Source organism: Liolophura sinensis, chromosome 12 (assembly GCF_032854445.1).
Source record: "Liolophura sinensis isolate JHLJ2023 chromosome 12, CUHK_Ljap_v2, whole genome shotgun sequence".
NCBI classification, from domain to species: domain Eukaryota; kingdom Metazoa; phylum Mollusca; class Polyplacophora; order Chitonida; family Chitonidae; genus Liolophura; species Liolophura sinensis.
Window position 1 is genome coordinate 22,550,380 of NC_088306.1, and position 26,591 is coordinate 22,576,970.

At 39.3% G+C, this 26,591-nt stretch overlaps 1 protein-coding gene across 1 annotated transcript; it reads left to right on the forward strand.

Annotated features, from left to right (window-relative positions):
• Positions 1 to 974: 974 nt before the first annotated feature.
• LOC135479138 (protein O-mannosyl-transferase TMTC4-like) lies at positions 975 to 24,828 on the forward strand. The gene is made up of 16 exons (XM_064758892.1): positions 975 to 1,430; positions 2,874 to 3,090; positions 5,252 to 5,339; positions 5,930 to 6,036; positions 7,680 to 7,817; positions 12,352 to 12,513; positions 13,272 to 13,474; positions 15,472 to 15,649; positions 16,083 to 16,139; positions 16,356 to 16,427; positions 17,979 to 18,058; positions 18,820 to 18,927; positions 19,466 to 19,607; positions 20,532 to 20,646; positions 22,821 to 23,003; positions 24,557 to 24,828. The coding sequence occupies exons 1-16, from the start codon at positions 1,015 to 1,017 to the stop codon at positions 24,703 to 24,705; spliced, it is 2,415 nt and encodes an 804-aa protein (XP_064614962.1). The 5' UTR covers positions 975 to 1,014; the 3' UTR covers positions 24,706 to 24,828.
• Positions 24,829 to 26,591: the final 1,763 nt, after the last annotated feature.

Below are 26,591 nucleotides of genomic sequence, written 5' to 3' on the forward strand. Positions count from 1 at the left end.
ACCATAATGCTGAGCGTGTCGTATAGGTGAAATTTTCGGCGTAAAACACCAGTCAACGCAATCGATGAATTTCCACCGTTTGTTCGCAAGAGATATTATTTATCTAGAAATAAACATTTTTGTTTTAATATTTTTGACATCCTTTCTGAAGTGAGGTTACGTTTTTTTTTAGCCTTTTCTAGAAACTAGCCGGACGAGTTACTCGCCCTTGCGTGAGGCTACCGCCTCAGATATTGCCAGCAGCCTATGAAAACTGACAATTTTGTATTGATCCTGTACTCAGCATTCAGAAAATATAAGTTTTTATGAGAATGAAGTGTTTGATAAAATTGGTACGGGATTGCTGTTAGCCTAGAATGGGCACCGTACCTATCGGAAGTGACGTAGAAGGGCATCTCCGGCAAACCGGAAGTTGTGAACCTGGGTGTAAACAAACAACTAGCCAGAGAACTCGGTAAGATTTTCACATGTACACTGTTTTTAGGCACGTTTTGGCTGTTGGGGCTTGTAATTTATGCATTTCAAGGCAACAGGCTAGGGAGATATACATACACAGTTACTTCCAATAAATAAGTAATTCTTAGCCAGGAAGGCGGGGGAAAAAAGAAAAAAAAGACGGACCATCACCTCACCTATCCAATTCGGAAACTTTCCAATCCTAGCTCCAACATCTTGGCTCAAGCACTGATGCAGTGCTGGAGGTTAGACAGCATAGAGTGTAGTGGTATTCATTACGCACCTTACTGGCCCTTATCGGATTTTATACCGTCTAGCAGACTCGTGACAAATGAGAGTTACAATTACATGTTTGCAACACCAGATAACTGTTGTGAACCAGATTAGAGGCACTCTTCATGTCCCGTGTCAAGCACATATGACCAGTTGACTAAGATGTTGTACTTCCCTCCCAACTTAGCAGAAATCAGCTGGTGTAACTTTCTTTAAGTTTTTGATTTTATTGTTCACCAGGCCAAGGTATGCAGTTGAGCTTTAATACCATTGGAGACAGTAAAGATGCAGAGGTATGTGGCTGGCAACAACAATTCCAAGAAGTCCACTGACAAGAATCAGAACCGTGAGCGATTGAAAACACCTGGAAATGGCCACGGTGCAGGCAATGTGTCAAGTAATGATGGCAGCATCAGTTACAGAGACCAAGGATCTTTCAGATCTTGGGATGACTACATTCCTGTACCTAAGCTAGGCTTCATGTCAGCTGCAGCTTGCATTGCAGTCATCGCTGTTCTCTGTTTTGCTAACAGTGTCTCAGGGGAATTTGTCTTTGATGACAATGAAGCTATTCTAAATAACAAGGATCTCCTGCCAGAAACTCCTCTGTCTCTACTGTTCTCACATGATTTCTGGGGCAGGACATTAAACTCTTCCACCAGCCACAAGTCTTACCGACCATTGACTGTGATGACCTTCAGGTACTGGTACTTTACTCCCTAATGTCTTGATACTTTCATTTAACATGATTTTTTTCTCTCATTTATTTTTGGAATGAAAGGAAATGGTCCACGCAGTGCGATTTGTGAAAAAAAAGTTATGTTAAAATTTATAGGTAAAGGTTTGTACATGTCAGGATGTGTACATATATTTATATGTAATGGTTTGTACATGTCAGGATGTGTACATATATTTTGGCTTTCCTTGCAGCTGCTTTAACTGGATCTGGTGATCTATAGGCTAACATTGGATCATAAAGGAAAAGCTTTACTATACTTGTATGGGAAAGTCTAAAAAAAGCAAAAGAAAATGAATGCTTCTAAATATGAGAGGATGTACATATATGTATTTATGCTTGGGGTTTTGCCTTTTACAGTACTTAAGACTTGCCGACAAATGTGTCCTTAGGTGTTTGTTTAGTAACATGGCGAGTCTGTATATACATGTATGTATGCATGCTAAGGGTTTAGGGTCGTATTTAGCAAAATTTTTTCATTAGGTCTATGCACATATTTGGTGTCTTCTTGTGACAGGGTGAGTCCTTTGCTCTAACTTCTCAGAGCGGAGTGCTGAGTACCATTTTTAGGGTCTTTGATATGTCTCAGTTAAGACTAGGTGTGAATGGATTTTAAACATAAATATAAGCGGGAGAAATTACAGAACAGCTGTCAGATTTGTGCCACCATCAGAAGTTGCATAAAATATTTTCATGCATCTATTACATGTATATTACATGCCATTACATCAAGTTTAACAGGCCGTACGTGGGAAGGTCTGGCAGCAACCTGCGGATGGTCGTGGGTTTCCCCCGGGCTGTGCCCTGTTTCCTCCCACCATGATGCTGGCCGCCATCATATAAGTGAAATATTCTTGAATACAGCATAAAACACCAGTCAAATAAATAAATAAATAAATCTGGTTTAATGGGTGTTATGCACCAGATCTGTTCGTCATGAATACTACAGGCATTGCACAGTGTCATTTTGTTGTGATTATGTTTCATATTCAGTGTCTACACTACAATACTTCAGTGAGTCAGCAGTATAAATAATGGGAATACTGTAAATCTTCAAACTTTGCACTAAGAATGGAAGCATCATTAGACTGTGCAAATTATTTGTTTACACCCCAAAAGGCTATAGTTCTCTCAGAATGTTCAAAATATTGGTCACAGTGGTGGTTGAAAAGGTTGAAGAATTAGGGTAATTGGATTATGGGAATAACTTCTCACAATGAGACAATGAAAGTGTGATCAAACATTAAGAACAAAAATTAAGATGAGTTATCCAGTTTTTCTGTTGAACATATTTGTCTGAAAGATTCAGCGGCTATCAAAATTTATACATTTCATTTTCTCCCATGTTTTTTTTTTTCAGGATTTGACCACAATAACCTCATAAGATTTTTCCATCATTTTTTTTCAGACTGAACTATTTTCTGGCTGGAGGTCTGCACCCTTGGGGATTCCATCTCACTAATATTCTTCTGCATTCCGTCGTCTCCTTATTGTTTCTGGCTGTGTTCTCTGTTCTGATTGGCGGATACAGTCAAACACCAGGGGGTTCTTTGACATTCAAAGCGCCACGCTCATCCTTGTTCTGTGCTGTCTTATTTGCTGCTCACCCTATACACGTTGAAAGTGTAAGTTACACATACATGTATACATGTCAGAACATGTACATTTATACATGTGCATGGGTCAGAACACGCACATGTATACATGGGTCAGAACATGCACATGTATACATGGGTCAGAACATGTACATGTATACATGGGTCAGAACATGTACATGTATACATGTCAGAACATGTACATTTATACATGGGACAGAACATGTACATGTATACATGGGTCAGAACATGTACATTTATACATGGGACAGAACATGTACATGTATACATGGGTCAGAACATGTACATGTATACATGGGTCAGAACATGTACATGTATACATGTCAGAACATGTACATTTATACATGTGCATGAGTCAGAACACGCACATGTATACATGGGTCAGAACATGCACATGTATACATGGGTCAGAACATGTACATGTATACATGGGTCAGAACATGTACATGTATACATGGGACAGACCATGTACATGTATACATGGGACAGAACATGTACATGTATACATGGGACAGAACATGTACATGTATACATATGCATGGGTCAGAACATGTACATGTATACATGGGACAGAACATGTACATGTATGCATGGGACAGAACATGTACATGTATACATATGCATTGGTCAGAACATGTACATGTATACATGGGACAGAACATGTACATGTACACTGGTTCTTTAATCTTTTCATAAGAAAAACAAGCTACCCTAAAATTTTGCCCACAAAAGTGAAGTTTTAGAGGCAAAGACTGTCACAAAATATTATTTAGGTGCTGAAACTTCCAGTTTTTCAGTAGAATATCAACCCATGTTCCAAACAAACCTCAAAACACCTTTTTAAAATCAGTGCAACCCTGAGAATCAGGAAATGTGGGCCAGTTAGTTACGGACGAAATGTATGGTCATTTAGGGTATGCATTGAAGAATCAATTTTTCCTCTTTTGTAATTTGTACTGCAATTAATGTTCTGTAAAAATGCTCTTTGAGAAGTAGTGGAAGGATTCTTAACTTTTTAACATTTACTTGCACATAAATGTGGTCTATTTAAAGGATACATGAAAGGCTTTGGTTTTATTTCTTAATGGCCAGATTATCATGTTTAATTACATATAACAGTACAAACAAATTATCAACTTTCACATTGGGGGGAAAAAATGTCTTTAAAATACAGTTTTGTCTAGGCCCCAGGAAATTAAGTAGCTTGCAGCGGCAATGTCAGCGATGCTCCCTGTCTTAAAAGAACTCTATGGGGAACAGACTGAACGGCTATCACCGACTGGGGGCGGGTGTAGGGGCATTGAGGGGGCGCAAAGCTGGCCTTAAAAAGCCATTAAAAAGCCACATAGAAGTTCCTATGTACATGTCACCTTACCCACACTGTAGCTACACAGTTCACCGGGCTCGAGGCACTGCCAGGGTGTTGAGTTCCGAGCAAGATCATTGATAACATAATTTCTGAAAAAATCTCACCGTTGACGGACAATATGCATAATTTAGAGGGGTAATTAACAAGTATAAAAATATCCCCAAAATGATTTTTTTTAACAAAAAGTTCCGGGGCATAATTTTCTTCGCTTGGCATAGAAAGACAATCTTAGTTTTGTATTCATGTTTATATTAGTTTTATATTTATTTATCCTTTTCATGTATCCTTCAAGTCAACAGCCAGCAACCTGCGGTTGGTCGTGGGTTTCACCCCGGGCACTGCTACGGTTTCCACTCACCATAATGCTTTCCGCCGTCGTATAAGTGAAATATTCTTGAGTACGGCGCAAAACGCCAATCAAATAAATAAATAAATTTGTCAACCAATGCATTTATATACAGCATACCCTAATTCCTCAACCATTTCTCATATGGAAGAGCTTATGGGCCCTTTTTAGCTTATCTTTGGTGTCTAATCCACATCGGTTGGGTTGACATCACAAAAAGCATAATTTTATCAGTATACACAGGATGGTGTCATCATAATATGCTGGAATAAACATCTAGCAAACGTGAAAAAGGTTGAAGAATGACTTTCATGGCTTGTAACTGTTTTAGTATAGGGAGTGAAACATAAAAAATTTGATCTTTTATTGAACTTTGACTATATTTATAAATGCATATATCAGAAGCAGCTTTTTGTGGTCATCAAGTTGGATGTGTTTTCTGTGAACATTGCCAGGTGGCGGGAGTTGTTGGGAGAGCAGATTTGCTGTGTGCATTTTTGTTTGCTGCCTCTTTCCTCAGCTATGTGAAAGCTTGTCATTCAGGTAAGTTTACCACAAACATAATCTCCTGTAGGGGGCGCTTAAAGTGTGTGCATAAACATGCAGTGTTGTGACTGAAAATTGACAGGTGTCAGGAATCAGAGTAAAGGAAATCCTTGTGAGATTTTATGACATTTTGACCATAATTTGTTAAAACAATATAATATTTTTATTTGTGCGTTTCATTTAATTGGAGTTTTACGCTGTGCTCACAAATATTTCACTCTTACGACGATGGCCAACATTATGGTTGGAGGAAACCTTGTGGAGCCTCGCAAGGGAAACCCTCAACCACCCACAGGTTGCTGGAAGACCTTCCCAGATAAAGCCACATAAAATATAAACCTGTGACTTTGAGGGAGTAGTCTTATGTTTCCACCACCCGTAAAACTGACCTCTGTCATATAACTGACATGTTCTTCCTGATTGTATTGATGAAATCAGTAAATTTTAAAAAATATATTTTTAATTGTGACTTGTTTTGGCCTTTACCAACATTCCATTTGGGTGTGCATATATTATCCCAGTGCTTTTTATAATGCATTTTTATTTGTGAATCTCCCAAATCGCAAGTTTCTCCGTTTGATCTACAGGTACATCGTCAGTTCGACCTGAGAGTTGCTCCCCTTGTTGGTTACTCCTCAGCATGCTGCTCTGTTCTTTGTCCGTTCTATGCAAAGAGCAAGGAATCACTGTCATTGTAAGCTCAGCTGATTATGTTATGATTTCAATGTAATTCATGAATACAATCATTAGTGTGGATTTGCAGGTAGTTGTTTGATTTAGAGAGTGCATCTGCCCACATCTGCAGAACGATACATTCATGGGACAAGCAAACGCACATGTTCGTTTATGTCTATGCCAAAACATTACAGACTATGGAAACATCCCAAGGTTCAGCTTATTTATTTCTTTTCTGTATATTTTTTTTTTCCAAGTGCCTGACTCAAACGTATGTTCAAGTTTGCTTACAGTTTTATGTGTCACAAAGATTCACATAAAATGTGTGAATTTAGCTGAATTGTATAACAGACAAAGGTTACAGTGCATTCAAAATTTCCCACCGCATTTGTTTATGCCACAACAAAGGATTCATGCCTGTTCATTCTTGAAACAGATATCTAACCTATAGAAGAAAACTAAAATTTATAGAATTTTTGTGATCAGTGTTTTACATACATGTAATACATTACTGAACACTATTTCCCCAGTTTACATCTGTGAACTGAAAACTGGATTTGAACATCCATTTTCATTGATCATGGCTGCTGACCCATTCTAAACTCAAAGCTGGATTTGAACTTCCAACTTCCACTGATCAAGACTATTGACCCATTCTGAACTGTAAGCTGGATTTGAACTTCCAACGTCATCGATCATGACTGCTGACCCATTCTGAACTGAAAGCTGGATTTGAACTTCCAACTCCATTGACCATGACTGCTGACCCATTCTGAACTGAAAGCTGGATTTGAAGTGAAAGCTGGATTTGAACTTCCAACTCCATTGATCATGACTGTTTTCCCATTCTGAACAGAAAGCTGGATTTGAACTTCCAACTTCATTGATCATGACTACTGACCCATTCTGAACTGAAAGCTGGATTTGAACTTCCAACTCCATTGATCATGACTGTTGTCCCATTCTGAACTGAAAGCTGGATTTGAACTTCCAACTTCATTGAACCGGCCTGGATAGCACAGTTGGTAGAGCGTCTGCTTCGGGACCAGTAGATCCAGGATCAGTCCTTGATCGAGTCACACCTAAGACTTTAAAAAAGGAAGTTGTAACTTCCTCGCTTGGCGTTCAGCATGAAGGGGATAGTGCAATGACTGGTTGACCCGTATCAGTATAATGGCTCGGGCGGGGCGGCTTACTTGCCTTCAAAAAGTCGTCGCAGTGAAGTAGCACTAAATAAAGGAGCGGTGGAAATCCGTCCTGCAACAAGGAGGCACATTACACATACATGCACCCTAAGGATTCCTTCGTCGTCATATGACTGAAAAATTGTTGAGCACGACGTTAAACCCCAAGCACTCACTCACTCACTCACTCCAACTTCATTGATCATGACTGCTGACCCATTCTGAACTGAAAGCTGGATTTGAACTTCCAACTTCATTGATCATGACTGCTGACCCATTCTGAACTGAAAGCTGGATTTGAACTTCCAACTTCATTGATCATGACTGCTGACCCATTCTGAAGTAGCCTGACCTGTTCTGCCACTGAAAACCAGATATTATGTAAATAAAGTCTCTCCAACCAGAATACATATGTTAATTTTATACCTTTTCATTTGTTTTTATTGACTTATTTTTTTTTTTTGTCGTGTGTTTCCAGGGATTGTGCAGTGCGTATGATATTATTCAAGTTTGTCGCATCAACATTTTCACAGTTTTCACGAGAAAACAACAGGCTTCCAACAAAATGACTCCAAACAACAACAACAACATTGTGAACCCTTCCGACAGTCAGAAGGTACGTATATTAAAGTAAGGGTACTTCTGGGTGTTGGATTTACTCTATTAAAAATAGTGAAATACATGTGGAAGTCTGTGAACTGTATGGAAATGATTGGGATAGTTGAGTAGCAAACATGTAGGCCACATGTAACCTTGAATCCAGTGACACAGCCACGGGAGTTACAATTCGAAAGAAGATGCAATACATCTCCTCTGTGTGTAAAATGTTCTTTGCTTTTGATCCCTTGTTGAAGGTGTTGTTTTGTTTGAAGAAACCCTGCACTAAATATCCTCGCGAGGGGACTACGACTTATTGTATCTTGTTTTACATCGTAACTGTTGTGGCTGCACCAGTCAGTTCGGACATAGGCAGGGATGTAGATGAGGATTGGGAACTAAGTGGAGGGATAAGGATGGATATGGGGATATTGATGAAGATAAGGGATAAGGGATGGAAATTAAGGATGAGGATTGATATGGGTGTAGGAATACATTTAGGAAATGGGGATAACAGTCAAGGTGGGGGTGGAGCTTGGGTTGTAGGCATAGATGTAGACGAGGATTGAGAACTAGATGTAGATGGAGGGATGACGATGGATATGAGGATGTGGGTGGAAATGGTGGATATGGATGGAGATGGGGGATATGGATGGACATAGAGTTGTAGCTATGGATGTAGATCAGGATTTGGAGCTACATGTTGAAGGAGGGATGGAGATGGATATGGGGATATGGATGGAGATGGAGGATATGGATGGAGATGGGGGATATGGATGGAGATGGGTTTGTAGGTATGGATGTAGATAAGGATTGGGAACTACATGTTGAAGGAGGGATGAAGATGGATATGGGAATATGGATGGAGATGGAGGGTATGGATGTAGATGGGGGATATGGATGGAGATGGGGGGATATGGATGGAGATGGGGGATATGGATGGACATGGAGTTGTAGGTATGGATGTAGATAAGGATTGGGAACTACATGTTGAAGGAGGGATGAAGATGGGTATGGGGATATGGATGGAAATGGGGGATATGGATGGAGATGGAGGATATGGGTGGACATGGGTGGAGATGAGGGGAGATGGGGGATGAGGGGAGATGATGGGAGATGAGGGATAGGTAAGGAGAAGAGGGGAGATGAAGGGGGATAGGGATGGAGATGGAGTTGTAGGAATGGGTAGATGGGGATAGGGGAAAGTGATATACTTGGATGATAGGGATGAGAGGATGTGGGGAAAGGGATTCAGAAGCCATGGCATGGGCCTGATAAAGGCGCATCGTGCTCAGAAACATGCTCAAAAGTTTTGTGATCTCTATCAGGGATTCTAGTGGAATGGTAGTGGAATGCTAGAAGCCTACAGGAGGCGTGGCATTGGTGAGCTAGCGGCTTTCTTTGCTCTGAAAGGCACTGAAACTTGTTTACTCATATTTTCTTGTTATTTTCTGATCTTTTACCACACTGCGGGCTCTCCTGTAACAGACTTAACATGGTAACTCAAACCTGAAGCATGTGAATGACATCGTGATGTGGAAAACTGTATATATATTTACAACTGTTCATTTACAAATTGTTTGAAGTTTGGAATGCTGTGAATTTGATACATGTCTCAGTAGTGTGTTACCATTGCATCTTGTTTGCAGTGCAACAAAAATGTTTATACCCTAATTCCTCAATCTTTTCGCATATGAAAGAGCAACTTTCAGTGCAATTTGTGCACATTTGTAATTTGATTTAAGAGACAAAACTTGATTGGCCAATTTCAGGGCTTCACAAAAAGTATAATTTTATCAGTCAACATTGAATGGTACCTTGAGAATATGCGAGAACAAACACCTTGCAAATATGCGAATAGGTTGAATAATTACATATATATGTTATTGTGTAAATCAGTTTTGTAGCATTTATGGAGTGATGAAATAAACTGGATGTTAGCTCAGTCTTCTAAAGTGAGATGGTGGGTTTTGTATCTATGTTTGCCTGGCTACATTTGGCTCATGTTTCAGCAGTGTGTTGCTAGTTATTAACCAGGAAACAGCAGTGTCTTGTTTGCAGTGGAACAAATATCTGTATATGTATTGTGTAGATTAGTTTTGTAGTATTTATGGAGTGATGAAATAAACTGGATGTTAGCTCAGTCTTCTAAAGTGAGATGGTGGGTTTTGTATCTATGTTTGCCTGGCTACATTTGGCTCATGTTTCAACAGTGTGTTGCTAGTTATTAACCGGGAAACAGCAGTGTCTTGTTTGCAGTGGAACAAATATCTGTATGTGTATTGTGTAAATCAGTTTTTGCAGTATTTATGGAGTGATGAAATAAACTGGATGTTAGCTCAGTCTTCTAAAGTGAGATGGTGGGTTTTGTATCTATGTTTGCCTGGCTACATTTGGCTCATGTTTCAACAGTGTGTTGCTAGTTATTAACCGGGAAACAGCAGTGTCTTTTTTGCAGTGGAACAAATATCTGTATGTGTATTGTGTAAATCAGTTTTTGCAATATTTATGGAGTGATGAAATAAACTGGATGTTAGCTCAGTCTTCTAAAGTGAGATGGTGGGTTTTGTATCTATGTTTGCCTGGCTACATTTGGCTCATGTTTCAACAGTGTGTTGCTAGTTATTAACCGGGAAACAGCAGTGTCTTGTTTGCAGTGGAACAAATATCTGTATGTGTATTGTGTAAATCAGTTTTGTAGTATTTATGGAGTGATGAAATAAACTGGATGTTAGCTCAGTGTTCTAAAGTGAGATGGTGGGTTTTGTATCTATGTTTGCCTGGCTACATTTGGCTCATGTTTCAACAGTGTGTTGCTAGTTATTAACCGGGAAACAGCAGTGTCTTTTTTGCAGTGGAACAAATATCTGTATGTGTATCGTGTAGATTAGTTTTGTAGCATTTTTTGAGTGATGAAATGAACTGAATTTAAAATCTAAGGAGAGATGGGTCTGTGTGTCTTACTGTCTGTGAGTCTGTTTCACATGTAACTCTTATTCTTTTGTACTTGACAGCACATTGTACCAGAATTCACAGAGAACGATTTTTGTAAACAATTTGTATTGAATTATCAATTATATGTTCTGTATTTCACGTAAATTTAGCTTTCTTAAAGTGACACATTTTGTTACATTCTGAGTAACCCCCCCACCCCCACCCCCCACCCCGCACCTTTTAGAACCAGTTAAAGTTTGATTGAAGTTTTGTGTGAAGTTAGATTCATTTCTTATCAGAGAACTTAAGTGTTTAGCATTAAAAGTATCATTTTAATGGCTTTATGTGCTTCTGAAAGTGCCTTTGTACAGAACAGTACAGTAAATACAGTATTCTTTTCACGTAGAGCATGTGTGGGTGTTAAATGTTGAAGTGGCATGTATTCAAGCATTTGAGCTGAGGCGTGTGCTGTATTATGTTTTGTTGATTTATTTATTTATTTGATTTGTGTTTTACGCCGTACTTAAGAATATTTCACTTATACGATGGCGCCCAGCATTATAGTGGGAGGAAACCAGGCAAAGCCCGGGGGAAACTCACAACCATCCTCAGGTTGCTGACAGACCTTCCCACTTACTGCCAGAGAGGAAGCCAGCATGAATATTATGTTTTGTCTTGTATTAATGTACAGGTTTGCATTTAGGAAAACATGTGCTCAGCTTTACGCTACATTGTAATTCTTCTGCCTTTTCCACCACCTATGTGATGAACATTTTGAGTATTTCTGAGTGAACTGTGGATTGTAGAGAAATAATTTGCATGGTTTTATGATGGTTGCATCTTTCATTGACACAAACAAATCATTTTTAGTGTCATTTTCATAATAATTGTATGCGTAAATAACACTGAAAAAAAAATGCTGTAGACATCATAAAGGGTGAAGATTTACATCGTGCATCATAATATACCAGGATTGTAAAATTAGATAAAGTATGAAAATTAGGAAATTAGGTAATGCCAGATTGACTACTATTGAAAGCTGCTCTGTACCTGGGAAAAAGGTTGTTGTTCCTGATGTATTATTCGTGGTGACCTTAATTTGGAGCTTTGAACTCATTGTGAGTTCAAGCCTAGCTCATGCTGGCTTCCTCTCCAGTTGTACAAGGGAAGGTCTGCCAGCAACCTGCGAATGGTCATAGGTTTCCTAGACCTCTGCCCCATTTCCTCTCGCCATAATGCTGGTCACTGTTGTATAAGAGAAATATTCTTGAGTATGGCATAAACACTAGTCAAATAAATAAATAAATAAATAAATATCAAACATGTATGAACACATGTGAATAATAGGCATGATACAGTTCATAAACTCTAAAATATTACCTCATACTATGCAATTTCTTAAATTGTATGACCCTGAAAGCTTAAAAAATTGGCTGTGAAATGGCTGATTGCCATATTTTGATGACTTTAATTAAAATGCAAATATCGATGGCTGCTGTTAAAGTGCAAATTTTGTGACTGCTGTTCAAGTGCAAAGTTTGATCTGCTGTTAAAGTGCAAATATTGATGACAACACCATGTAAATTTTAGATGCACTGTTATCAATATCTGTTTTCCAGGCTTACCCTCCATGGCTGAAATCCTTGATCTTTAGGCACTGCATCTTGTTATTCACTGGAGTCATCTTATTGGTTGTTCGCTGGAGGGTCATGGGGTCAGCTCCTCCCACTTTTCAGCTGATGGACAACCCACATTCCTTTGTCAATGGCACTCTGATGAGAGTAAGTGACTTCTTCTGCTGTTTTTGATTTTGTGTTTTCAAGCAAGTAAAGCTCTACATATGTTTGTTTGACTCTCTTTTGCCATGTTTGCAAACATACTGATATGATTATTGATCTTTATGGATATTCATTTCTGTGTAGACACCTATATTCACTGTTTCTGCACCCATTTGTTTTGTTTTTTTGTTGTTGTTTTTTTTTTTGGGGGGGGGGGGAGGTTGGGGGGTGCGGATTCTCCCTGGTATCCTCCTACAATAATGCTGGCTGCAGTTGTATAAGTGAAATATTCTTGAGTACGGCGTAAGACACCAATCAAATAAATAAATAAATAAATGTGTTTTGCATCAGTGTTGGTCATTTATATTTCACCATGCACTCAGGGCATTATGGTTTCCTCCACTCCATTATGGTTTGTTCAAATAAAAACTTCAAGGGTATGGTGTTAAAAAACAATGAAATAAATAAATACTGAAAACATTCTGTAGAACAGAATAGTATGATGTACAACAAGAAAGACTGTCAAGAGTTTGATTATTATTTGCTCCTGATGTTACATCTATGAACATTGATAAAATATTTATGGTCATAAAACTGGCTATGAAGCTTGTGGCAGTTTCACTGTTTCAAACAGACAACCCAGGGCAACAGATGCCCCTGTATTTGACATTAATTAATATTATCCCTCAAAATATGAATTAATGAAATTATTCATGGTGAACTAGCCATCATACAAGCACCTGTTCATGTTTTTCTCACAGACAGTCAACTACCACTATCTCTATGCCATGAATGGCTGGCTATTGGTCAATCCATGGTGGCTCTGTTTTGATTGGTCCATGGGCTGTATTCCTGTCATCACCTCATTGGCTGATCCAAGAATCCTTGCTGCTATTGCATTCTGGGCCTTTATGGGTCTCATCATATATTCATGCTGGAAAGAAGAAGTTTCTCATCATGAACGGTGAGTTATGGGTCTTTAGCTAGAGGTATAAAGTTCTGTGATCTTGACCTTTTCACACCTGGTCATTAAATTTTATTATACCCTATTATTTAATACTGTATGTGCAAGACGTAAAATTTTGTCCATGAACAAGTTACTCATTTTGCCTGATTCTTAGAGTTTCTCCAGATTTTTTTTTTTTTTAGTTATATCCTATTGGAAAAATTGTTTTAAAATCCAATTGGAAAATTCATGTTTAATTTAAACAAACACAGCCAATAAAAGTGAAAAGATAAACAGGTTATGTGGACTACATGGTGATAACTTTAAAGATGTGAAGCTATTGTGTTTACATTATAATAAAAGACTTAAAGCAGAATAAAAGACTTACAGCATAGAGAGTAAAACCAGAACAGCGAGGACTGTGCGATGTTCTGGTGGATGGTCACACATAAAAAACAATGTGAAAAATGGTCTCTCCATCTCTTTTGGGGTTTTATTCTAACTGTTCATGAAAATGCTGTCAAACAGTAGCAATTTACACGCCTCCTAGTAGTATGGCTTAAACTTAATTTGTTAAAAAAAAAAAAAAAAAAAACTGCAGTGATGTAAATTGCAATTTATTAAGAGGTTATTGGCCTAGAGTTGCTCAAAATGCTGAGCTGTCATTCACATTTAGCATAACAATAACATGAAAACAACGGACAAGGACCAGGCCTAGGGGAGGCCATGTCTCAAGGAGGTACAGTAGTTAGGAACTGGAAATGTGAGGACAGTTGAAGTTATATTTGTGACTTTATAAGAACTGTTTTGGATTACTGTAGTTACAGGGTGTTACTGCTGGACCTAGCCTTCCTCATCATCCCCTTCCTACTAGCCACCAACCTGCTGTTCTGCGTAGTGTCAGTGTAGAGTAGCTTTGAGACTGTGTGTTACAGGGTTTTATTGCTGGGTCTAGCCTTTCAGGTCATCCCCTTCCTACCAGCTACCAACCTGCTGTTCTGCGTAGTGTCAGTGTAGAGTAGCTTTGAGACTGTGTGTTACAGGGTGTTACTGCTGGGTCTAGCCTTCCTGGTCGTCCCCTACCTACCAGCCGCCAACTTGCTGTTCTGCGTAGTGTCAGTGTAGAGTAGCTTTGAGACTCTATGTTACAGGGTGTTACTGCTGGGTCTAGCCTTCCTGGTCATCCCCTTCCTACCAGCCACCAACCTGCTGTTCCGCATAGTGTCAGAGTAGAGTAGCTTTGAGACTGTGTGTTACAGGGTGTTACTGCTGGGTCTAGCCTTCCTGGTCATTCCCTTCCTACCAGCCACCAACCTGCTGTTCCGCGTAGTGTCAGAGTAGAGTAGCTTTGAGACTGTGTGTTACAGGGTGTTACTGCTGGGTCTAGCCTTCCTGGTCATTCCCTTCCTACCAGCCACCAACCTGCTGCTCCGCGTAGTGTCAGAGTAGAGTAGCTTTGATACTCTATGTTACAGGGTGTTACTGCTGTGTCTAGCCTCCCTGGTCATCCCCTTCCTACCAGCCACCAACCTGCTGTTCTGCGTAGTGTCAGAGTAGAGTAGCTTTGAGACTGTGTGTTACAGGGTGTTACTGCTGGGCCTAGCCTTCCTGGTCATCCCCTTCCTACCAGCCACCAACCTGCTGTTCCGCGTAGTGTCAGAGTAGAGTAGCTTTGAGACTGTGTGTTACAGGGTGTTACTGCTGGGTCTAGCCTTTCAGGTCATCCCCTTCCTACCAGCTACCAACCTGCTGTTCCGCGTAGTGTCAGAGTAGAGTAGCTTTGAGACTCTATGTTACAGGGTGTTACTGCTGGGTGTAGCCTTCCTGGTCATCCCCTTCCTACCAGCCACCAACCTGCTGTTCCGCGTAGTGTCAGAGTAGAGTAGCTTTGAGACTGTGTGTTACAGGGTGTTACTGCTGGGTCTAGCCTTTCAGGTCATCCCCTTCCTACCAGCCACCAACCTGCTGTTCTGCGTAGTGTCAGTGTAGAGTAGCTTTGAGACTGTGTGTTACAGGGTGTTACTGCTGGGCCTAGCCTTCCTGGTCATCCCCTTCCTACCAGCCACCAACCTGCTTTTCCGCGTAGGGTTTGTCATCGCTGAGCGGGTTCTGTATCTCTCCACGGCCGGGTTCTGTCTGCTGATTGCCACTGGAGTTCAGCGCATGGCCAAACACTTTCCAGCCTCTATTCCAGTAAGATACATTTGTTTATGTAGTTATTTATTTGAAACATGGACCACAGCTTTTCTTGACTGCATTGCTGTTGGGAGACTGTTGAAAGTGGTGCACATCATAAAAAAAGAATAAATTGCAAGGAGGCCATACCTGTTCAAGTCTAATTCACTGAAAGGCAATAATTTGTGCTATTTTGATAAATACAGAAAACTTAATTTGATTAGCAAATATGGATTTTTTGCCAAAAATCTCAGGTGTGGCTGCTTAATCCAAGTCAGTATACCATGGGTTGCTGTGAACAAGTACACATTCCTGACCTTCTTAATGCTTGAAAATACACTACAAAATCTTAAGATTTTTAAAAATATGTACATGCATGCAAGAACTTGATGATGTAATGTTTGCACATTTTGTTGTCATTCATATCTTGATTAATGTTTTTCATTTCCAGGTTTTAAGGCTGGTATTACCTGTATTAGTGGTGATTATGATTTCACGGTGCATCCAGGTAATTGTTTTCCGGTCTCTTAGCTGCTACAATGTGAGTTAATTATTCATGAGAACAGCACAAAGTACCAATGTGTGTATGGTTAAGGCTTTCAATTTTCATCCGGCCACAAAACTGATGACGATCATATGGAATCTGGCATTAAGTTTTAAAAAGATCAATCAATCAGTCAATTTGTCCATTGTTTAATTAACTGAGATTTAATTGATGTTACAGCGCAGTGCTGAGTGGAGGAATGAGCTGGTCCTGTTCACAGCAGGGGCTAGAGTCTGTCCCCTGAATGCAAAGGTGAGTACTCAGGTGAAAATAATGCACACTTCACATACCAGTGGTCTGCAGTACTTGAAAATTCTTTTTTTAGGCTAGGTATTGTGAGAGGGAGGAAAGTGTGGGTGTCAGTGTTGGTGTCCAGTTAAGCTTTCTTGTTTTAGCTCTTGTGAAATGGGCTCTCATACATGGGTTGAAGGATAAGTTTTTTCTTTTAGCCTCTGTACATGTATAATGGGTTCTCAATCATAGATTGGGGGTTGGGCTTTTTTTACATGGATTGAAGGTTAGAGGGTTTTTTTTTTGGGCTCCCTAGTTTAAGGTATGGTGTGTAAATGCACATTCTCAGATGGCAGGTTAATCTTTTATTTGGCTCTTGTATATTGTGCTATCACACATGGATTGAAGTTTAGGCTTTTTCTTTGCAGTCTAGTCTAAGGTATGGTGTGTAAATGCACACTCTCGGATGGCAGGTTAAGCTTTTTTTTAGCTCTTGTATATTGTGCTATCACACATGGATTGAAGGTTGGGCTTTTTCTTTGCTCTCTAGTCTAAGGTATGGTGTGTAAATGCACACTCTCGGATGGCAGGTTAAGCTTGTTTTTTTAGCTCTTGTATATTATGCTATCACACATGGATTGAAGGTTAGGCTTTTTCTTTGCTCTCTAGTCTAAGGTATGGTGTGTAAATGCACACTCTCGGATGGCAGGTTAAGCTTGTTTTTTTAGCTCTTGTATATTATGCTATCACACATGGATTGAAGGTTAGGCTTTTTCTTTGCTCTCTAGTCTAAGGTATGGTGTGTAAATACACATTCTCAGATGGCAGGTTAAGCTTTTTTTTTAGCTCCTGTATATTGGCAGTCATACAAGGATCGCCAACATACAGCAATAGAAAGTTATGTTTTGTTTGGGCTTTTTTAATAATTCTTTTTTGCCTGTGTACATCTACAAGGGGCCTAAAGACGGAAGGTTGAACTGTTTTATTGGTTTTAGTTTTATAGGCTTTGTGAGTGTTTTTTAATGATTTTAATTGATAGACTTTTAGTTATAAACTTTATCAGTTATATAAACTTCAGGTTTCTGTAGTGAACACATTGTCTAGAAATTAAGCCTCCATGCAGGAGATCTTGAAGCGGCAGATTAACCAGACCTAAGCCATGTTCAGATACCATGTGGCTGTGTGCAGCATTTGGTGTCTTCAGCATGGCATTCCAGTGAGGCAGCATTGTCCATGTAAATATATTGTCATTGGATCTGGTGTGCTACAGGGAAGCACTATAAAGCGCTGATTAAAACAATGTTGAAAGCAACTTTGAAAACTAAAGACAGAAGCATATCCACTGTCAACGGTGGCTAAGATCCTCCCACCATAATGCTGGGTGCAGTTGTATAAGTGGGTGTGGCGTAAAACACCAACCAAATAAATAAAGATACATTATCATGGTGAAATCCCTTAGTGCCTCCACATCGTCACTTTATGGTATGGTGACTCTAATCAGTACATTGTAGCACTTAAACACTGAATAAATGAAAAAAATGGTTTTAGGTCATTGCTTCATTGTTGCTTTAGGTCCACTATAACATTGGTAAAGTTGTGTCAGACAGAGGTGATGAAGAGTATGCTATCCAGAAGTACCGGGAAGCCATAGAGTAAGTCATCTGCTGATATCCATACTATAACTGATACTACTTAAGCATGGCAGGGCGTTGAGTATCTAGAAAAGGTAATGGTTTCTACCTGGGCTTATGGTTTCTTTGACCCATAAACCTGAGCGGTGTCATATCAGTGGAATAGTGTAGAGTACAGCAGCACTCACACAAATAAATAACAGTGCCTTTAGGTAAATAAATCAAACCTTTGTCTAATATTTGATATATGCTACTATTGTCTAGATTCAGGATATCATCAGACTAGCGTATTTCTTCTAAATTTTGGGACTCCTGATCTGCTCATTTTAGCCAATGTAATATGTAATTGTAGCAGGAATATTGAGTTTCTTTTTACTCACATGGTGAGACCATCTAATGATCAACATACTCATATCTTTACTTTTTCAAAAGGCTGGTAAAGAAATGCAGTATTCTACTTTCAACACTGTTGAATATCTGTCCAAAAGTTTAGAAAAATTAGGGTAACAGATGAATACCCTAAGTTACCTAAAATTAAAATACAAAAGTATATTTTTTGAAGCTCATAAATGTTATAAAATACTATTTTTGATGCTGAAATTTACATATTTCGAGTAATGTATAATCCTAACTTCCCAACAAACCTGAAAACATTATTCTAAGATCAGCAGAACTGCCAGTCAGAATCGGGGGATATGAATAAGTTGGTCATGGACAAAATTTCAGGTCATTAAGGGCAGATGCGATCCAAGGTTTTAGTGTTCTCTCAAAAATTTTGACAGGTTATATCCGGAATACGACCAAGCAATGAATAACCTGGGGAACATACTGAAGGACAGGGGAGACAACCAAGAAGCTGAGAGCATACTTACCAGGGCTGTAAAAATCAGGTTAATGTCATTGTCTTTGAAAATGAAAATGTTGGTACTGAATCGTGAAAGTTTCTCTAGGTTTTAATAATGCTAACCTAAGTTCTGTAGCACAAAAAAAGCATTTCAGGCTTTGTGATCGAAATTAAACTCTTAAATACATGCTTTAAGTGGATAGATTTTAGCCCCATGCATCCATGCTGAGGTAGTGCAATATGAGCTAGGTTTGACCATCTAGCTTCATACATTTTGATTTTAAATTTTAAAGTTAAAAAATCAGGTTAGAAATACATTTTTGAAAGTAAAATGTAACTGTGACAGTATAGCTTGAGTTACCAATATGTATAGATATGAACAATGTTTGCATACAGTGAAAACCATCTGAAAATGCATTTATTTAAATGAAATGCCTGTGAATGTAATGGATGCATTTTCAAAAGTTTATCAGGGAATTGCCTGGTGAACAATCAGAACTTCTGAGTTTTACAGCCCAGTTAATGTTCTAGCTGTGCAGTCAGTCAGTCAGTTAGTCAGTCAGTCAGTCAATATTTCCTTACAGGCCAGACTTCGCTGCTGCATGGATGAACCTGGGAATTGTCCAAGCGTCTCTGAATAAATTCACTGAGGCAGAGAAAAGTTACTTCACGGCTATTTCTCACCGCAGGAAATACCCTGACTGTTACTATAATCTGGGTAACTTGGTGAGTGGGTGCATCTGTTAAGGTTTTCCTATTTTTATGCTTTATAGTTACTGTGATGGAGATGTCATGATTTTTTTTATCTGTCCTTGAGTATGTGTGAGCAGTTGTTTCAATTTACAATTACCCTTGCATTAAATTTTGAGCAGGTCTAAACTTCCCAGTATACACTATACATGTATGTGTGTTTAGATACGTGACATTCCCTATAACTACAAAGAGAGTTGGGGGTGGGGTGGCAAACATTTTTTTTATTTATAATCTTGTACCACAACTCATTTGAAACAAAAAAAATAGAAGCTATACTGCAGATTTTGGCAAAAAAAAATTCATATTTGCAAATTATCTGTATTTACCAGGAATAACTCAAATTATTGCTTTCTAATAAATATCAAAACTTGTACATGTGCCATTTATAGTGATAAAATCATTCTAAAGACTGAAAAAGTTAAACTTTAGAAAACTTTATGATTGATTTTGAATGGCAACATGCAGAGATGAGGCTGATATTTTCATTTAATGTCTAAGTATAGGAATTCATCCATATTTAAAGGCAAATTAATTTTAGCTTTGTAAGTACAAAAACATAATTTTAATGAACAGAAATATTGAATAACCTTTAATGGATGACGATCAGCACAACAATGCGACGTAATGACCCAGGAGCCTCTCACTAATGCGGTTAGGGTGAGATCAAATCCAGCTCATGCTTGCTCCCTCTCCTGCCATATGTGGGAAAGTCTGCCAACAATTTGCAGATGATCGTTTCCCACGGGCTCTGTCAGGTTTCGCCCACCCTGATATTGGCTGCAGTCATATAAGTGAAATATTCTTGAGTACGGTTTAAAACACCAATCAAATAAATAAATAAATAAATAAATAATTAAATTAATGTATGACGGCATTTTGTTGTTGTTGTTTTGTCAGTATCTGTCCATGGAGCGCCACACTGATGCCTTAATAGCCTGGAGGAATGCCACTCTGCAGAGACCTACGCACCTTAATGCCTGGAACAACATGCTGATTTTACTGGCCAATCAGAGTGAGCTTGACTTCATGATACAGTATTGAATTAGTTAGGCTGTGTTGACTCTTAGATGAATGATATTCCAACGAATCAGATGAGTGACATTCTGACCAACCATAGTAGGGATACATTCCGACCAATAAGATCCAAGAAATTCTGACCAATGGATGAGCTAGAACTGTATTAAATGCTCTTGGTAAAACAAATGCTCTGTTCGTATACTTACAATGAAAATTTTCTTTGTAACAAGTCTGATGAATAGGTGCATTTTTTGTTGCATTTCTTCACATGTAATTTCTGTCATTTGACTGTTAAATTTTCTCCTTAAAGTTCAAAAAAACAGATGTGATTTTTAGTTTTCAAATGTCCTGTCGGGTTCCTCCTACTCATTAACCTGATTGCCATCATATCAGCTAAAAATTCTTGGGAAGATTCTTAAAAACAAGTCATTCATTCAGTCAATCAATCAAATGTTCTGTCCTGTTTCTTCCATCCATAAACGTAGTCGCCATCAATCGGTCAAACACTCTTGATCACAGCCCTTAACACCAGTGATTTATTCAATTAATCAATCAGTCAGTCAGATGTCCTGTCTGGTTTCTTCCATCCATAAATGTAGTCGCCATCAATTGGTCAAACACTCTTGATCACAGCCCTTAACACCAGTGATTTATTCAATCAGTCAATCAGTCAATCAGTCAAATGTCCTGTCTGGTTTCTTCCATCCATAAACGTAGTCACCATCAATCGGTCAAACATTCTTGATCATGACCCTAAACACCAGTGATTTATTCAATCAATCAATCAATCAATCAGTCAGATGTCCTGTCCTGTTTCTTCCATCCATAAACGTAGTCACCATCAATCGGTCAAACACTCTTGATCACAGCCCTTAACACCAGTGATTTATTCAATCAATCAATCAATCAGTCAGTCAGATGTCCTGTCCTGTTTATTGCATCCATAAATATAGTCATCATCAATCGGTCAAACATTCTTGATCACGGCCCTAAACACCAGTGATTTATTCAATCAATCAATCAGATGCCCTGTTCTGTTTATTGCATCCATAAATATAGTCACCATCAATCGGTCAAACACTCTTGTGATCACTAGTGATTTATTCAATCAATCAATCAATCAGTCAGATGTCCTGTCTTGTTTATTGCATCCATAAATGTAGTCACCATCAATCGGTCAAACATTCTTGATCACAGCCCTAAACACCAGTGATTTATTCAATCAATCAATCAGATGCCCTGTTTTGTTTATTGCATCCATAAATGTAGTCACCATCAATCGGTCAAACACTCTTGATCACAGCCCTTAACACCAGTGATTTATTCAATCAATCAATCAATCAGTCAGTCAGATGTCCTGTCCTGTTTATTGCATCCATAAATATAGTCACCATCAATCGGTCAAACATTCTTGATCACGGCCCTAAACACCAGTGATTTATTCAATCAATCAATCAGATGCCCTGTTCTGTTTATTGCATCCATAAATGTAGTCACCATCAATCGGTCAAACACTCTTGATCATGACCCTAAACACCAGTGATTTATTCAATCAATCAATCAATCAATCAGTCAGATGTCCTGTCTTGTTTATTGCATCCATAAATGTAGTCACCATCAATCGGTCAAACATTCTTGATCACGGCCCTAAACACCAGTGATTTATTCAATCAATCAATCAGATGCCCTGTTCTGTTTATTGCATCCATAAATGTAGTCACCATCAATCGGTCAAACACTCTTGATCATGACCCTAAACACCAGTGATTTATTCAATCAATCAATCAATCAATCAGTCAGATGTTCTGTCCTGTTTCTTCCATCCATAAACGTAGTCACCATCATTGGGTCAAACACTCTTGATCACAGCCCTTAACACCAGTGATTTATTCAATCAATCAATCAATCAGTCAGATGCCCTGTCCTGTTTATTGCATCCATAAATGTAGTCACCATCAATCGGTCAAACATTCTTGATCACGACCCTAAACACCAGTGATTTATTCAATCAATCAATCAATCAGTCAGATGTCCTGTCCTGTTTATTACATCCATAAATGTAGTCACCATCAATCGGTCAAACACTCTTGATCACAGCCCTAAAAACCAGTGATTTATTCAATTAATAAGTCAATCAGTCAAATGTCCTCTCTGTACATTTTACCGTAGAGCGGTGGAGAGAGGCAGAGACTGTAGGGAAGGAAGCACTGCGTTTTCTACCAGACGCTTCAAGCGTCCACCTTAACATGGCAAATAACTACGGCAAGGACAAGAAGTATGAGTCCAGCGAGAAACACTTCCTCCAGGCCCTCAAGCTTGATGGGAACAACCCGTCCATTTTAACAAACCTCGGTAAGTTTGGGACACTTTAACTTGGGCATTCTTTTTTTTTTATTTCTGAACTTTTATATTTTATATTAACAATATAAAACAATATATTTATTATTTGATTGGTGTTTTACTCCGTACTCAAGAATATTTCACTTATATGATGGCGGCCAGCATTATGGTGGGTGGAAACTGGGCAGAACCCGGGGCAAACCCACGACCATCCGCAGGTTGCTGGCAGACCTAACACAATATAGCAGCTTTAGTCAACATACCATGTACAGTATTTCACCTATAGTTTGGTATGTAAAAAATGCACCTTCAAAAGACATAGAGGCCTTAAGAGACCTTACTTGTGAGGGCAACACTTAAGTTTTTCTGATAAGAAATTAATCAAGACTTCACATGTACCCTATGAGGTACAAGAATCAAGAAACACTTCCTCCAGGCCCTCAAGCGGAATGGGGGTACAGTTAAGCCATTTTAATGAACCTGGGTATAACATCCTAAAGTTAAGATTTTTTTTTTTTTTTATTGTGAATTTTACCATATTTCACCAAAAGTTTGGTATGTGAATATGCATCTTCAGAAGAGCATGAAGGCTTTAAAATAATACTTTTGTCACATTTTTTTCTGATGAATTAATTTAACTTCTCTAAATACTATTTAAATGGCATTATTGGAATCAGAATGTCAGAATCAAGCAAAATGTATCACATTTAGGTGAAATACAGTATTACTTTATTTATTTATTTATTTATTTGATTGGTGTTTTATGCTGTACTCAAGAATATTTCACTTTTACGACCAGCATTATGGTGGAAGGAAACCAGGCAGAGCCCGGGGGAAACCCACGACCATCCGCAGGTTACTGGCAGTTTTTCCCATGTACAGCCAGAGTGGAAGCCAGCATGAGTTGGACTTGAACTCACAGCAACCGCTCCTGGGTCTATTACTTTATGGATGACAGCTTCTGTATGAAGTTGGCTAATTTTATTGTTCGTGATTTGGTTTGAACATGTTGAAAACGATGTTACAACCAACATTGAAAAAGTCATCTGTAATGAACAAAAACATAGTAGTGATTCCTAAGTAATTGCTATATATGCGTTGCTATAGTTACATGTAGTAGTTGATCAGAGACAATTTAAAAAAGAAATATTGTTCAGAGGATGTTCCATGAGAACAGTGTAGTGAAACACAAAACATTACGGTAAGTCATAGGTCATATGAGTTTACTGTTATGTCAAGACAAAAGGCCATGTTGGACATTCCCTTTCAAAATGCATTCCAGGACTCAAGGAAATGTCCCAAAAAAATTTAAGAAAAGATTTAAAAATATGATTTTATATAGTCATTCTAATGCCACAATTTTCCAAGAATTATGCTCTCGTTGATTCTTATTAAATTTGTTTGATTAATTTTTTAGGATGTACTCAAGAGTATTTCGCTTTTATATAACAGCGGCCAGCATTATGGTGGGAGGAAAATGTCAATTTCTATGTTTGTATCAAAAGTTCAAACCCAGTGCTTACCATTTTGATTTGTTTTTTATCGCCACATTGTTGTATATTCAGGTGTGTTATATCATTGGTGGGACAAGCCAGCTAAAGCTGAGAAGATGTACCTCAGAGCCATAGAGCTGAACCCAGGGAAAACGGGACCTGGCAGTCCCCGGAACAACCTTGAGATGTTATACAAGCAGAAAGGCAGGGGACCATACTGATGTATGGATGGAAGAGGATGGGAGTATGTACTGTTAGTACAGGCAGAAGAGGATGGGACCATAAAGATGAACAGATTGAAAGATTGGGGGGAGTGACGGGGGTTGTACTGATGGTAGCGGCAGAAGAGGATGGGACCATAAAGATGAACAGATTGAAGGATTGGGGGGAGGGACGGGGGTTGTACTGATGGTACAGGCAGAAGAGGATGGGACCATAAAGATGAACAGATTGAAGGATTGGGGGAGGGAAGGGGGTTATACGGATGGTACAGGCAGAAGAGGATGGGACCATAAAGATGAACAGATTGAGGATGGTGGGAGCAGCAGGGCGGGAGGGGGAGATGGGTGGGGGGGTTACTGATGGTTCAGGCAGAAGAGGATGGAACCATTCAGAGGTACAGATTGAAGGATTTGGGGGAGGGACAGGGGGTTGTACTGATGGTACAGGCAGAAGAGGGTGGGACCATTCAGAGGTACAGATTGAAGGATGGGGGTGTTGTACTGATGGTACAGGCAGAAGAGGGTGGGACCATTCATAGGTACAGATTGAAGGATGGAGGTGTTGTACTGATGGTACAGGCAGAAGAGGGTGGGACCATTCAGAGGTACAGATTGAAGGATGGGGGTGTTGTACTGATGGTACAGGCAGAAGAGGGTGGGACCATTCAGAGGTACAGATTGAAGGATGGAGGTGTTGTACTGATGGTACAGGCAGAAGAGGGTGGGACCATTCAGAGGTACAGATTGAAGGATGGGGGTGTTGTACTGATGGTACAGGCAGAAGAGGGTGGGACCATTCAGAGGTACAGATTGAAGGATGGGGGTATTGTACTGATGGTACAGGCAGAAGAGGGTGGGACCATTCAGAGGTACAGCTTGAAGGATGGGGGTGTTGTACTGATGGTAGAGGCAGAAGAGGGTGGGACCATTCATAGGTACAGATTGAAGGATGGAGGTGTTGTACTGATGGTACAGGCAGAAGAGGGTGGGACCATTCATAGGTACAGATTGAAGGATGGAGGTGTTGTACTGATGGTACAGGCAGAAGAGGGTGGGACCATTTAGAGGTACATCTTGAAGGATGGGGGTGTTGTACTGATGGTACAGGCAGAAGAGGGTGGGACCATTCATAGGTACAGATTAAAGGATGGAGGTGTTGTACTGATGGTACAGGCAGAAGAGGGTGGGACCATTCATAGGTACAGAAAGAAGGACCTGACTAATCAGATGTACAGACTGAGACAGAAGGGCAACGGATTACACTACATGTATTAATAAATGTACACAAAGACAGGGGACAGTACAGATGTACAGATAAGAGACTATATCTATGTACAGAAGGAGAGAATGGGGTCATGCAGATGTAAGGATGTAGTGCAAGAGTGGGAGCTCATGTATTCTAATGAACAGGCAGACGGATGTGTAAGAGACGATAAAATAGCACAGGTAGACAGGGGACTACTCTAATTCCTAGACCTTTTCAGCCGCCTCTGCAGTCAGTATTCTGGAACATTCTGATAGAACTACAGGATGTGGAGAAATAATTGGCAGTTTTATGACACGGACACACCAATTTTGGGGATTTTCATAAATTGTATGCAAAATTCCACTGAAAAAAGTGTGTTCATGGTTGAAAAGGTTCATGATTTACGGACAGAATAACAAGAGACTATATGTAGAAGGAGAGAATGGGACTGTGCAGATGTACAGAGCAAGGATGGGACTACATGTGCTGTAATAGACAGATGTGTAAAAGATGATGAAATTGGGCAGACAGATGGATGAACAGTGAACTATACTATTGTACAGACAGAACAAAAGGGACTATACTAACATACAAGACAGAAGGGTAGGGACTGATCTGCAGTACAGGGGACCATACTAAT

Bases quoted from the DNA above. Each gene is read 5' to 3' on its own strand.
- LOC135479138 (XM_064758892.1), top strand. From the start codon at position 1,015: ATGCAGAGGTATGTGGCTGGCAACAACAATTCCAAGAAGTCCACTGAC. The intron at 6,037-7,679 runs GTAAGCTCAGCT...GTGTGTTTCCAG, and splicing joins AGCAAGGAATCACTGTCATT to GGATTGTGCAGTGCGTATGA. The intron at 18,928-19,465 runs GTTAATGTCATT...ATTTCCTTACAG, and splicing joins ACCAGGGCTGTAAAAATCAG to GCCAGACTTCGCTGCTGCAT.